Source organism: Corvus moneduloides, chromosome 5 (assembly GCF_009650955.1).
Source record: "Corvus moneduloides isolate bCorMon1 chromosome 5, bCorMon1.pri, whole genome shotgun sequence".
NCBI classification, from domain to species: Eukaryota; Metazoa; Chordata; class Aves; order Passeriformes; family Corvidae; genus Corvus; species Corvus moneduloides.
The window spans coordinates 69,376,179-69,390,781 of record NC_045480.1 but is presented as its reverse complement, the minus strand read 5'-3'; the positions used below and the strand labels follow the sequence as shown (position 1 = coordinate 69,390,781).

Sequence of the window (14,603 nt, the reverse complement as noted above, 5' to 3'; positions counted from 1 at the left end):
ACATTGTGCTGATATCAGAGTCTTTGGTCTGTGAGCTCTGAAATGAGATTTGTCCTCTTTGAAGGGAGGAAGAACCTGTGGGTTCAAAACTTCCATCCCTTGCAGAAACAAAACCTCCAGATACATCACCCAGCATTGCTGTAGAAATGCCTCTGTAATGAACCAGATTGTGCTGATGTTGAAGCTGTTCTGTCTCTGGCTTTTCTCTCCAAGCTGTCTAACCTCATTCACAGCTGAGCCACAGACAGAGGTGTGATGCATGCTGGCACAGTCTGTTCTTATAAACTTAGTTTCTGCATTACTGTCTCACTACTGACTCATGTTTTTCTCCACCTGTCCATGCTTCTGTACCAGAGTAAGTCTTGGTGTTGAGAGACAAGGACGGAGAGGAGGTGCTTGGAACTGTTTCACAGGGTTTCTATGCACAAAAGCATTTCTGAACCACTTAAAATCCTTTGGTTAAGGTTGATCAGTATCTGCCAAAAATAAGCCCTCAGGTGCATTTCCGCAGCCACATGAAACAAGCAGCCACCTGTGACTGAGTTGTGCAAGTTGCATAGTACCAACAGGATCCTGGTTTTCCTCATCTTTTGCATCCTCAGCTAAGCCATGGAAGTTGTATTTGACAGCAAGTGCTGTGATGTGATGTAAATAAATCAAACCTTGCTTTGGTTTGCTGAAGAAGAAATTATTTAAGGGCTTTGTCCTGGTTTGAGACATATTTGGAGGAAAACATCCGAAATGAACGTATCCTCTAATAGAAGGCAGATTTCAGCAGCCCCTCCCCCACCAGGTTTAGAAAGAAACACCTCAGAGGAAAGTGTAAAAAATAAAGTTATTTATTTAACAAGCAGGGTGCACACAGGCACCAAAAAAGAATGAATAATATTAAATAATAAAACCTCTCGCTGTGGAGAAAACCTGAGTCCTTTCTGTAGGTGTGGCTTTGCTCTCTCTGGAGCTGGGGTGCAGCTTGGGCCCCTGCTGGGGCTGTGGTGCAAGGCCTCCTGGTGATGTTCTGGTGTTGCTGAACAGTCCAGAAGAAAAGAAGAAGCAGCCAAAGTTCCAGGGAAAAAACTTTCTTGCCTCAGCTAACAGGCTAGCTAAAAAGCAAAGAATTTTAACTCTCCATCTCTCACCTGAGAAAAGAGAGCCCAAAGCTGGGTAAAAGCAGGAAGGTTCTTTCCCCAGCTCTGCCGCAGCAAGAACACAGGGGAGTGTGTGTGTCCTTGAACACAAAACCACTCTGAAGAATTCACTCGGCTTTTTTTTCGCCTTTCTCTTGGACCCAGCCTAAAGACACAGGATTCATGTCTGGGCATAGAGCAGGCGTTAGGGGATACGGCATCATAAAGTCACCCCAAGACAGGCTTCTATCTTTTGATCATTAATGGTGAGAGACTGACTTAAATTAGAAAGGAAACAAAGAGCATTGATGGAAAATTACCACTGAAAGCCCCATTGTCCTGTATGCCTGAAGACTTTCCTGGGTATCCAATGAGCTGCTGAGTTACTAGTATCAGACTCTGGGCTGCAAAAGTCTCTGCACAGACTTTGGACCAAGGCTGTGTGCTGGTGTTTAAAAAGTCAAATAGAAAGCTTGACAACTCATAAATTTATCACACAAGCGTGCACTTTTGTGCTTAGTCTTTAACACTGCTGTTAAAGCCTGCTCCCCATCCCTTTAATAATTGAAGGCAAACCCTTTACTGCACATGAAAGAAGCTGCCAGCTTGTTATATACGAATAAAGAAGTGTCATTGGAGATATCCAAGAGGTGAGCTGAACTGTACCATGCCTCTGCTTGCTGCCAGATCAAAAGCCAATCCCTGAAGTCGTATGGCTGCTGTTAGTTTCAGAACAACACCATGTTTCCCTGGGCTCTGGCTTGTGCATACCTGAATGAATCACAGGTCCCTGGGCTCAGTGGGCAGGGAAATACTGGCATATGGGCAATTACATTGGAGAGGTCATGCTGGAGGAAATCATCTTAACACAAAGCAGGGAGGAGGAAGGATGATACTCAGCTGGTTAGATTGTGTCTGCCAAAAATACCTCTCATAGCTATTCCCATAGTCACATAAAAAAAGCAGCCACCTGTGATCACATTGTGCAACACATCCTGTGTTTAAAGATGTTCGTTCTTTTGTGCCAATCTGCCCATTGGGAGGGATTGGGACACAGAACTTGCTCTCAAAGCCTTGGAGGAACATCCTCCATTGCTCTCTGGTGTGTGCCTCTCGTTTGTGCCTTGAAATGGTCCTCTGTTGTGTTATTCTTCAGTTAAAGGTCAAAATGCATCCAAATCTCTTAGATTTCGGCTTTTAATCTTTAAAAAGGAAATGTGGAAAAATGTTGAAAAAGTTCGACGACTTCGGCGGGGGAAGACATTGCAGACAACCAATGCGATTGATAAAAGCAAGCTCAGTTTATTAGCAATCCAGAGGCACTTATATAGTATATCAGCTTGTTAACTCTTTATTGGCTTAAACCTATCAAAGTGCATTTCTGCTTCTACATAATTAGACTACATTGGCAAGCTTCCACTAGTTATGTTATGATTAAAGAATTCAGAATTCACCCTCCCTTCTCATGGTCAGTACATCTTATCTGCACAGCTGCACATCCTCAAAACTCCCTTTTTGTTCTCACGCCTGTTTCTCACACAGGTGCTTTCTTATGCAGGCAGTTTCTCACACAAACCTTTGCTTACAGGCCTTTTGCTTGTACAGTTCTTTTATTGATCCCATAATTCTATCAATGACCCATGCCCCTGATCCTCTAACCATTCTTCAACAGAAAAATGGTGCAGATATTTACTATTAGAAGTTAGACTGAGGATAAGCATCATCTTTGTCTAGGACTGTTCTGTATCCAGATCTGGATGTGTGTACTCAGTAACGTGAAGATTTTATTCACAAGGTTAAACATTCCTCTTGTATCTCTGTTACTGCAGGATTCTTTTTGGCTTCCATGTAGTCCTTGCCTGCTACTGCAAAGCTGATTTTCCAAGCCTACCTCTCTGCTTCAATAATTTCTGTGATGTCTCTGCCATATTAGGTGCCAGTGAAATGCCTGTTCCTCCAAGGCCAGCTGTGAGGTACTCTCAGCCTCGTGACCATCTCCCACTTCCTGTTGGTAGATTCTCTTCCACCTCTCAGTGACCTGTGCTCCAAGGCTCTGCCACCTTCCTGTTACGTATTTAAGAGTGCACATTTTTTGGTGTTCCCAAAGCATCCCAATTTCAGTCATCTTCAGACGGCTTTTCTAAGAAATGACTATTGGAAAGATGTTAACATAACTTGGATTTCTGGCCAATACTGTCTTATGTGTCATCTGTCTTCTGCTGAGGCTGAAAGCTTTCTAGGGCATGGGGCTATTACAGTTCTGCCTGGATAGTCCCTAAAACAACTCATATGCAAATAAAAAATAGTGGTAATTGTTAGGAACTCAGTGAGCATTATCAAGCAACATCTACTGAAGTCGATGTAATGTTTTTAAAGAGATGGTGCCTTGAACAAGCCAGCCTCTCAATGGAAACTGCTGAAATAAGTGTGAAATGATTTCTTTTTGTCTAAGATTTGTGCCACCTTTTGAACTGCAAAAGTTTCGGGATGGCAACAATGCCACAAAAATTACTGTTCAAACTCCATTTTCCATTAAATACCTAGATTCAGTTTGAATCAGTGCTTCACTCTTGAAAACAAATAATTTTGTATCTTAAAAGGAGTTAATCTGACACCTTGACATTTGCAAGTGCTATTCAAAAACCACCTTAAACTTTTGAACTCCAGGACAATGAGCCAGCAGCTCACATGCGATCATTGATATAAATTCATTCTGACTCCAGCACGTAGAAGGAAATTCACTCCAAGAATGCAGCTGTAGATATTTAGAAATGTCCCAGGTGGCCATGATGTATCTGTAAACTATCACTATAAAACAGTTTGTGTGAAAAGGGACATGCTGAACCCAAAAAAGGGGGAACCTGTGGTGTAAGCAGGCCTATGGTGGAGCCAGCCTGTGACACCTCCTCAGAAGAAAATGCTGGTGTTGAACACCAGTGTTAAAACATCCGAGTGGTGACCCAGTCATGGTAGAGGATGTGTGGGGCCTCGTTCCTCCCTTGTTGGCATAGATTACAAAGGCAGGCTCTGGTCTGCCCATCAGGCTGGGCCAAAAGCACTTGGTCTGGTAAATGGATGCATGCACAGACAGAGCTAGGAAGGGCTGGTTTGTTTTTCCCTTGACACATAGCTGTTTTCTCCTGTCTGTCCTTTCCTGTGTTTTGGTCAATATGGGCATGGAACAAATGTGACAGGGAATGGATGTCAGAGGAAGTTTCCTCCCTTTATTTTCTGCATGGTCTTGCTGCTTAACCTTCCTACGCAAAGTTTCAGGTGGCTAAACACAAGGCACAGGGGCAGCAGCTTTGCTAAGGAGGCACAAGGAGGAGGATGAGAAGCCTTCAAGGAAGCATGGCACTGGTGAGGAAGGATTGTGCTAGGGTCGTGGGATTGGCTGGGGTGCTGATGCCAGTTCTGATCCAAGTGGCCTATAAGCCATTGGAGACTTGGGGTGGAAAGGCTTGTACTGCCTAGGCTGTTTGATTGCGAAAGCAACCTTTCCCAGTGCCAGCAGAGCTCTCTGGTTTCCACCTCAGTGTGGAAGCGCACATTTAGGGATGTCAGGTCTCTTCTTGTCCCCTTTACAGGAGCAGCTTCTCAAAAGAGCTTTTGTTTGGAGCAACTGCCTAGACTGCTGGGCAAACCCATGCCAGTCTGTTCCTGTGTTTCCTTTCCCAAGAGCAATACTCAACCTGGAGCTGGAGAGCCAGGCATTGGCTGCCTGACCCAGGATGCTTGTGGTCTTCTCAGAATAACACCACCCTCAACATGAGCTTGGCAAGTGGCACAGGGAACACATGGAAGGAAACAAGATGGATTTGTGAGCAATGTTTTGGATTGCTCTCCCAGCTGGATGCTTGCAGAGCCATCATCTGAAGCAGCATTGGCAGTATACAGCCAGTACTGGAAAATTCAGGGTTTGAAGCCACCCTGGCTTTGCAATCATGGAATATGGCTGGGGGTTAGATGGGTGGGAAGTGAGAGCAGCACCTCTGGTGATCCTCACTGGAGCCACAAGTGCTGTGCTGGCCACAACAGCATGGCAAGAACCGAGACTTCCGTAAGCCCCTATGCTTGAAGGCAAACAGCCTGGGCTGGGGAAGACCAGGAAGGGCAAGGTGTGACTCGCTCCTCGCCAAAAACCAGAGTAACAGGATGAGGTGGGACAGCAGAGTCCATTTGCTGGTGGCCCTGGCAGGTCCCCATGCAAGGAGGTAGAGCTGGTCACAGACCTTGCAGTGTTGGGGTTGGCAAACCAGCGGGGCCGTGGGCAGGCAGTGCTGGCCCGGGCTCCGCTCGCAGCTCCCCAGGATGCTGTCAATGATGTCCTGGCACGCTGGCCCTGAGCCCACAGTCACCGCCTGCACCACAATCTCCCCTTTGTTTTTGATGCCGACACATCCAGAGGCTGTAGCTGCGTTTCCTACACCCACTGGGAGGATGTGGGATTTTCCTGGCTGCGAAATGCAGCAGCAAGAAGCTCTGCAGGCTGGGCTAGTGACTCAGCTGCCGGTGATGGGCAGAGGACAGGACAGACGGGCTCTCCCCTCTCCGTGTGTGCAGCAGCCCAAGCCACGGTGGGCTTGCAAACCTTAATCCTTTTGTTTTCCACCCCACTCCTAATTTTGCCACACTAGAGGAGAAGAAATTAATCTTGCCAGCAGGAGATACCCCAACTGGTTTGGAGAAACAAACACATGATTTTTATTTTAAAAATATTTCATTCCTTTCATCATAGTCATTTCTGCAGAAACACAGTCAGAAGTTGCTGTGTAGGAGTATGGATTTCTGGTAACAAGGCCACCTACACAAATCCACCGCAGGAAATAGGAAGTCCATACCTAAAGCCTCTATTGTCTAAGGCCGAGTTTTGCAGAAGTGCTGAAGCCCCACTTAGTCCTGCTGCAGGCAATGGGAATAGATGTTGCCGAGCCCTTGGCAGGAGGGGGTCAGGATTGCACTATCCTAGACCTTGACTCGGTGAGTCACGGCATTGCAGGGCATTTGGTAGTCAGGAGAATTCTGAATCTCGGCACAAAAATCCCCACACAATAAATAATATCCTGTTTAATTCATCTATTGCATCTTGGGTTGGTACTAGGAAGAATAAAAGTACCTGTTTCTTCCCTCCCGCCTTCTAAAAGCTCTTTCATTTCTGGGAAAAACTCCTTTAATTGTGATACATAAGCATTTTCAACTCATATTTTCTCTTGGATTTGTAATACTGCTATTTTTAATGCTGTAAGCAATAATAGAGTTGTTTCCTGCAGAAAGATCCTAAGCATTTAGCCCACCCAGACACTGACCTAGTTTATCAGGACTTGACAAAAATATTTATATATTTTGCAGAACAGAGATAATATTCAAACCTGTTGGCCATTTTGATGAATATTTCATTGGTTCCTAATGTTAAGGAGGAGGATGAGAAAGAGCCATGTAAAGGGATATGTTTACCCAACACTAGACTCAGCTATGGTAATTTTCTGCTTAGAGAAAATAATTGTAGTTTTAGCACCTGTTTCACCTGATATCTGCTCTAGATGGACTGTACCTTCACTGACATGGATTTTTTTCATCTAGGAAAAAATCTTCCTTTTATTTCTGCAATAGATAGCTGTTGTTCCACGACTAACATCAATAACTTCATCAATAATTTAATTAACCTGTTAGGATAAAAACCCCAAAAACATTGTTAAATTGATGTCCTTTCCAAAAGGAGCTATTCTGCATCAATTCTCTCCAGCCTCATGAGTGCATTATGGACTGATTTAAACAAAACATTCAAAAGATGTGTGGAAACCGTGCTTCTGTGGATTTCTTTGGCCAATCATGTCCTAAGCTCTCTAAAGAGGAAACATGGAGAACAGAGTTAAACTGAGATTATCTGGCTCTATTTCTTTAAAAGTTGGTAAAATGTTGCTTTTTTTTTTACTGGAATACCTTCTAGGGTTTCTAACTCAATCTACAATGTTCGTGGTCACTTTTTCCTTCATTTTTAGAGCTTTCGTGGTACTTCTCATTTGGATGTCTGAAAAAATTTAGAGGAAAGTATGTATCTGTTTTCTCTATATTGAGGTAGAGAAGGAACCATACTAGGAAGCTATTTCAGACAATAGCATGGATGTGTGAATTAAGCTGGTTTTGTTTCATTGCATTAAGCTACGTTTTTTGGTAGAGAGTGGTTCAAAATAATGTTGGAAATGGGTTAGGTTAGCTGTTGCATTTGCTTCCTATGGAAACCAATTTTTATGGCGTTATTTATGTGGGGGGGTTATTTTCATGGTGAAACTTAGGTCACTGCTAGAACCAGTTAGAAGCTTTCAAAGGAAATAATGTAGCCTGAGAGCTAGGGAATTTTATACCTCTGCAGTTCAGGCTTAACAGTTTTGCTTTGTTAATATTCTCTGTGTTGAATCTAATTCAGACAAGCAAAAAAAAAAAAATGCCTTGAGCAATTTCAAGTGCAGTAATTAGTGGCAGCCAGGACTGCAAAGAGGTCAAGAACTATAGGTTTAGGTCCTCACAAGGCCATTGGAGTTATGCCACATCCCTAAAGGTCAATACACTCACCTTGGGGACAAGAGTCTAATTCTCAAATCCTTGTTCCTCTTGACTCGAAGCTTTCACATATCCCAAGGGAGGGCCACAAGCATCCTGCAGCGAGCCTGGCTCTGTCTCTCTGCTGGGAGTGGTTCCATTTGATAGCAGTATTCCCAAAGGGAGACAATAACTCTACAGAGTGATCAGAGCACTCGGGGGGACTGTGTGAAAGGCGAGTTGAGTTCTCTGCTCTCCTGAGAGCATGTCTGCAATTATTGATACAGAGTGGGAGTTTCAGAAAGTGTGGTTTGGGGGTTTAGCTTTGAACAACTGACTAATAATTACAGAGTTGGGAACACGGGTTGTGAGAGAAGCCTTTCAGAGAAAATAATTCTGTATCCAACCACGTATTTCAAGCCCAGTCTGGATGGTGTTTGTGAGCCTACTTTCTCTCGTCATTGAAAGCCACAGAGGACTCAAAGAAGCGTCAAAGCCTCACTCACCTCACACGTCAGTAACTGGATGCCCTCTAGCGAGGCTGCCACGCTCTCAGATCTATCGTCCCTCATTTGTATTGAGATGTGTGACACAAAGGAAGCTGTCTTTGCAGGATTATCCCCTGAGGGTGCTTCTCCTCAAGTGCCAAGGCTCATCTCGGCCTGTAGACGGAGCAGTTTGCTGCCCTGTGCCCTGCTCAAAATCCACTTAGGCTATCCGGGGGCATTTAAAGCTGTTGTAGTGTGGCAATATTTGATTTATTTAACTCCGTGAGGTTTCCAGGGAATTAGTATTTAACATTTCAAATACGTAGTGTGACTTCACCAGGCAGTTTACAGGATGTGAGAGTTAGTCTTCAAAACTGTAAGTGACCAATTTAAATATTTTAATATTAAATACCTCATCAGTTTATTTAACTATTTGGGCTCTGTTAAGTAAGACTCCTGGTATGTGGAAGTACACAAATGTTTCCTCTGTTGCTTTCCCCCATCCTCTTTTAAATGCCAAGATTAGGTGTACCTGAAAAGAAGCCTTTTTTCTTCTGCAATGTTAGAAGCTGATCCTGTGCTCATTGCTCTGAAAACAAACTCGCACGTAATGAAGTGAGAGCACAGCACTCCTTGGCAGTTCCTTGGGTCTTTTTTCCCTAAAGCCAACTGAAGATTTGCCTTAATGTGGGACTAGCAGGATTGTGGGACTGCACTGTGGGCCTGAGAGATGATAAAGAACTTAGAAGTTGCATGTGAGAGGTAAAACAATTGCCATGCAATTGTCGTATTTTGGAATATAACTTGTAAGCAAATTTTTTTTTTCTCTTGAACTACTTTGTATTTTATTAAAAGCCTGGTACTTTTTCATTTCAAAACATTTTTCATTTGAAGTAATTTGCAGTATTATCTCCCAAGAAGCTATTTATTGCCCTTAACAATGCTTTGATATTTAGGTGTTTGCCAGACACAAACTGCAGTTCCACTTTCCTTTCTGTAAAGTATCTGCCTAGAATCAACACTCAGAGTGAAAATCAGGTTTTGCTGATGGTGCAGAGGAAGGATCTCAGCTGGGTGCACAAAATGAATGTCTGAATTGCAGGCCTGAGGGGAATCTGCCAATGCCAGATATTTAAGGACCCACTCTCCATGCCAGCATGAAGGGGAAAAGGGATGCAAAGGATGGGCTTTGCAGCCAGCTGCCAGGCTGAAGAGAGGATGATTTCCTTCACTATCCTGCAAGCTAAAGCACCACGAGACACTTGTTAAAACTTGCAAGTTTTGTGCTCATTCAGACACTTCTTCACATTCCAGACTTCAGAGATTAATGGGCAAGCCAGAAATAACATTTCACCATGGTAGTACACATGGCAGGTATGATTGTGTGGCTTTTTCCTACTTTCAGGGTAGGTAATGAGATTAGAACAGGAAGAGAGAAGTGACATGCATCATAGGTAAACCACAGTCATCAATCTCTTCCTGTGGCAGCATAAAAAAAAGTACAATCACTCTAATAGGCTCTGGGATTCCCCATAATCAACTAGAACTTCAAATTTCCCTTTCTGAATAGATGTGGTTAGTACTAGAAACTTTTAATTAGCAGAGTGGAAGAGGAATTATGTGGCACACTACTGCACCTAAGGATTCCTCTCTTAAAAGAAGAGATAAATGGAAGTGAAAATGTACTTGGTGAACCATTTAAGACTTTAAAATAATTTTTAAAAAAACAGAATAAGCACGAGAACTCCGTAACTTGCAAAACAGTTTTATTTCACACTTATACAAAGTTAAGACATTTTAAAACACTTATGGTACTATAGATTACATCTACTGCCACTATGTTAACACGGGACTTTTTGGGCCTCTGGAGCTTTACAGGATTTGAAAGTTTTGAAGCTGATTGTCTATAAAGGATAAACCCTCCTGCAGAGCCACATAATCAGGTACCAGGCTGTGTGTCACTGCTCTATAACTCAAAAGGAGATGTGGCTCTCCAGTAAGTCCTAGACTGACAGTATATGTAAGAAATACTAAAGAAAATGAAGGTACTCCTAAAAAAAACCACCCCAAAACCTGTGACGTGCGAAATGGATTTGGACTGCGTGGATCTAAATATATTCAGTGTTCCACAGATGTCCATGGTGAGCTACTTTTTCACTTCAGATGCAAATCCCCTCTGCAACATTAACTGTCAACAAGACAAAATTTACTCTAGTGCACCATGGAACTGGACTTTTTAGGTACCTGAAATCCTGGAGTGACAGCAGCTCTGTAATGTCTGGGGAATGAGAACAACGGCACAAGGTGTTGCCTGGTTATACAATAAACTTTGGTCACCCAAGCAGGTTACATTCAAGTTTCATTCAGGTTATCAGATAAACACAAGAACATCTATGAATGGCACACAGCTCCAAAGGAAGAACCAAATCTACATTTGCTTTCCATTACATCCAAAAACAACTTGCCATAGGAAAACTGTTTCATACAGAAATACAGATAGCTATGCAATTCATTTTAGAGTCTTTCATGGAAATAAACAACAGGACACAAATACCAAAAGATAACCTAAAAAACCTTCGAAGGAATAAAAAATACGGTGCTTGTCCCTTCAATCTGTAGCCTTAGGAAAGGCAAAGTAGCCTTTCCCAGCAGCAGTGGGAATCTTCACATCTCAAGTGAAATATCTTTTAGTTAAATAGTAAAACACAGCAGTTTTTATCCAAAAATGGCTATCAGGGAAGTTGTTATGGTGGAGGGGAAGGGACCCTGCCTTGCAGGTTCAGTTCATCCTTCCTTTTGACTTCTGCAGTATCTCATTTTGGCAGTTTTGGGTACTGCAGCCTTCCTTCCCCAATTATCTTTGTTGAAAAAGAGGAATAAACCAAAAAATCTTTCCTTTCAGACTTTCTTTACATGGCAGAAAACATGCAGGAGGCACAAGCCCAGTTTTTAAGCCTTTTCCAGGTTATCTTTTGGACCAGCTGTATAGCAAGGTAACAAATACTAGTATAAGCTAGTTTTCTTCATGATTCTCAAAAATTCTTGCTCACTTACTTCCCCATCTCCATCTCGATCAGCTTCATCAATCATTTCCTATAAAACACATTGTACATTTGATCAGGCACTGGACTCTAACCACAAGATATTCCACTCATTAAAACAACAATAAATCAGAGGCACTTCATGTGAAAACAGAACTATGTATTTGACTGCTTTTCATATTTCTGACCTCCCACCCAATCCCTAGGAGCTACAGGCTTGGTCTGTAAATCAGAATTTACCTGAAGTTCTTCATCTGTTAAATTCTCTCCCAGCTCCTTGGCAACCCTTTTCAAGTTTTTGAATGAAATCTTTCCTGTGCCATCATCATCGAATAATCGGAAAGCTTTCAGGATTTCTTCTTTTGAATCCTTTTCGCTCTAAACCAAGAGTAAAGCATATGTTAATCAGAAAACCCCTGACACTGAGATGATCCTTTTTCTTACGCTGTCACAAGAATTTCTGCTAAGCATTCCTACCATTTTTTGTGTCATCATAGCCAAAAAGTCCTCAAAGTCGATGGTGCCACTTCCTTCCTTGTCAATGTCTGCTATCATCTTCTTAATCTCTTCCTTCTTTGGCTCAAAGCCTAAGGCACGCATTGCAACCTGTGCCAAAATAGCAAAACCAATTCTGTTAGGAAGCCACCAGAATTTTGGTGTAAGGGCTAAGCTAAAGCTTGTTTCATTTCCTTGTCCAGAACTGTAGTGACAACTCACTGCCATGAAAACACCTTGGTGTCCTCTACCAGCTTCTTTCATCTTGCTGAACAATAGAAGTGCAGGTTTAATATTCTTAAGATGTCATTTTTCCTATATGGTCTAGTGGAAATCTGAAGTTCTATTAGGCAGAGGTAAATCATGCTTCCAGGTTATGTATGCAGGAATTGAGCACAGTGTGTATGCAAGAAATCAAGGTAAAGGAGAGAATTAAAAGGGTTCATGCTTACAAAAAGATCAAACACATAAAATCACAGGGAGAGAACTGAGAACAATCTTCCCCCTTTACTACTGCGTGTATGCAAGGGCCCACACACTGCCTGAATTGTTACTGAAATACAACTCTGATCTCCGTTTTGCTCTTTTTAAAATCAAAAACCAGGTAATTTTTAGATTACATATATACAATACAGTTGTAACTTTCCTGAATGCGTGCAAAATCTGCGTTTAGTTCACAGGCGAAGAAAATATTTGATATTCTGATGCTCATCCCAGAACAACAATAGTCCACTTCCAGGAACAAGCACCTTAGTCATGAAAACTGAAACTCTTTAGTTTCTCTAATGCTCAGCTATTCAAAGCTTTCAGATCTAAACATCCACATGGTAGAGAAGCCTGTCTGCTGTGAACCATTGCATACAGAGGGCACCCCAAATTCAGCCATTACACTCCTTCACACTCCAAAACTATTTTAAAATAGGGTTGAACAAACAGAAAAAGCAGCTACTATTTTGAGATCAAAGATATTTTCACCCCAGAGAAAAAAACCCAAAAAGTTTGAAAACCTTCAGTTCTTTTATGTCGATGCTTCCAGATCCATCAGTGTCAAACAAATCAAAAGCTTCTCTGATCTCCTGCTTTTGCTCTTCTGTAAGTTCAGGTTTCAAGCCACTTTTCTTCCGCTGGGCTGTACCTAAGCCAGGTTTTCTATAGTTGGATGCCTTCAGAAAGTGAGGGAGAGAACAGATAAGAAACAGTGCATTCCAGGGAGAAATCAAAATACACAAAATTATAAATGACATTAAAGCTGTAGCAGAGGTGAGAGACATTCCTTGCTGCAATTGGTAGACACCTGGTCTCTATGCTAATTTTCTTAGGTTATTCTAGAAAGAAAACAAGCCAAGACTTTGTTCCTGGGGAATGTGCATTTGGGCTTCCTGTTTTCTGCTTTAAACAGAAAGATCACCCATTAAAGGAGTAATGACAGAAAAACAGGTGGGCAGCCTGAAAATGAACACTCCACTGAGGTGACCGCGGCCCTCTGCACCTTCTGCCAGTTGCCTTTCCTGCAGGTTTACCTGAAAAATATGAGTGCAACATCCTCACAGCTAAAAAGGCTGGTTGCTTAGGGTGTTGGCTGTAAATGAGACTCAAAATCAGCCACTCCTGATGGAGCGAAGTTTAAAGGGAGCTGAGTAGCTCCAGGCTGCCTGTCCATTGAATAGATGTGGAGCCAGGTAGCAATGTGCCACAGCAGAGAGATCAACACAACCTCTCCCATAAGAACTAATCTGCTTGTGCTGAGCTGGTGATCATTATCCAGGGCACTTCCGAGACCCTTCCTGCCTCTGCTGTAAGCCACTATAGTACTGTGTTCCCCCCGCCACCTATAAAGCAGGACAGATGCTTTCCTCAAGTACAGTTTTGTTTTTAAATCAGCAGCAGACAGATTTTAGTCCTGCAGTGTTGAATCTGCACAGAGTCGTGGAAGGAAAAAGGCAGTCTCTCCCACCCCCAGCTTCAACTGGCCAGGCTTTACATAAGTAAATAAACACCAAGCAAGGAATTTGTTACCTAGCTACTGTGGACCAGTCTCCTGCCTCTGCTGAATTGTTACCATTTTCTGGGCTGGGATTTCTCTTTTAAATACCCAGTGTGTAATAGAGAAGAATCCATTTTCTTGTATTTGGAAATGAAATTTCAGTTTTTAACGTGATTTGTCCCTCCCAGCTTGGATTGCAAAGCCATTTGTCTGGCTTTCCTCTGCAATTAACAGAGGCATGAGACTTTTACTAAGAGTATACGCGGCTCTGGGAAGAAGACACACGAGACCTTTTCCTGACTATGGAGACTTATTCCATTTGTTTCACATCTGAATTGTGCAAATCCCTTTCAGGTTCCACCTCCGGGCCTGCCCGGTGCCGTTGCAACAACGCTCCGGGGCCCCGAACGTTGCGGAGGTCCGTGAGCCGTGCCAAGAGCTGAACGAGGCGTGTTTCCTCCGGCTTGACGAGAGCAGGTGACGTATTTTGCGAATCCCGGTGTATTTCCGGGAGTGTTTTTCCCGTTGGAAGGGGGGGGCCTCTCCGGGGTGCGTTGTGCGAGGTAACCGGGCAGCAGCGACGGCCTGGGCAGGGGTGGAACCTGAAGGGGATTTGCACAACTCCTGCTGTCGGCGGGAGGGGCGGGAGGGGCCGGAGGGGCTCGGGGGAGGCGGCGGTGGGAAGGGAGCCCGCGGCGGGAAGGGCGCGCTCACCATCCGGCCGGGAATGCCGCTCCGGGATGGGACCGCACCGCACCGGACGGGACGGGAGCTCCGCACCGCCGCGCGCAGCCGACACGCGCCGCCCAGCCGGCCAATGAGCGGGCGGAACGAGAGCACGGACCCGCCTCCCTCAAGGCTCGGGCCAATGGCGGCGCGGCGTGCTCGTGAGGGACAGCTGGGGGAGCGCGGGGGCGGGCCCGCGCGCGGG

General features: G+C 43.8%; 1 protein-coding gene across 1 annotated transcript; it reads right to left on the bottom strand.

Moving 5' to 3' along the window:
* Positions 1 to 9,901: 9,901 nt before the first annotated feature.
* LOC116444095 (caltractin) lies at positions 9,902 to 14,591 on the bottom strand. The gene is made up of 5 exons (XM_032109171.1): positions 14,387 to 14,591; positions 12,696 to 12,851; positions 11,671 to 11,799; positions 11,434 to 11,571; positions 9,902 to 11,245 (listed from the first exon to the last, which is right to left on the bottom strand). The coding sequence occupies exons 1-5, from the start codon at positions 14,387 to 14,389 to the stop codon at positions 11,156 to 11,158; spliced, it is 516 nt and encodes a 171-aa protein (XP_031965062.1). The 5' UTR covers positions 14,390 to 14,591; the 3' UTR covers positions 9,902 to 11,155.
* Positions 14,592 to 14,603: the final 12 nt, after the last annotated feature.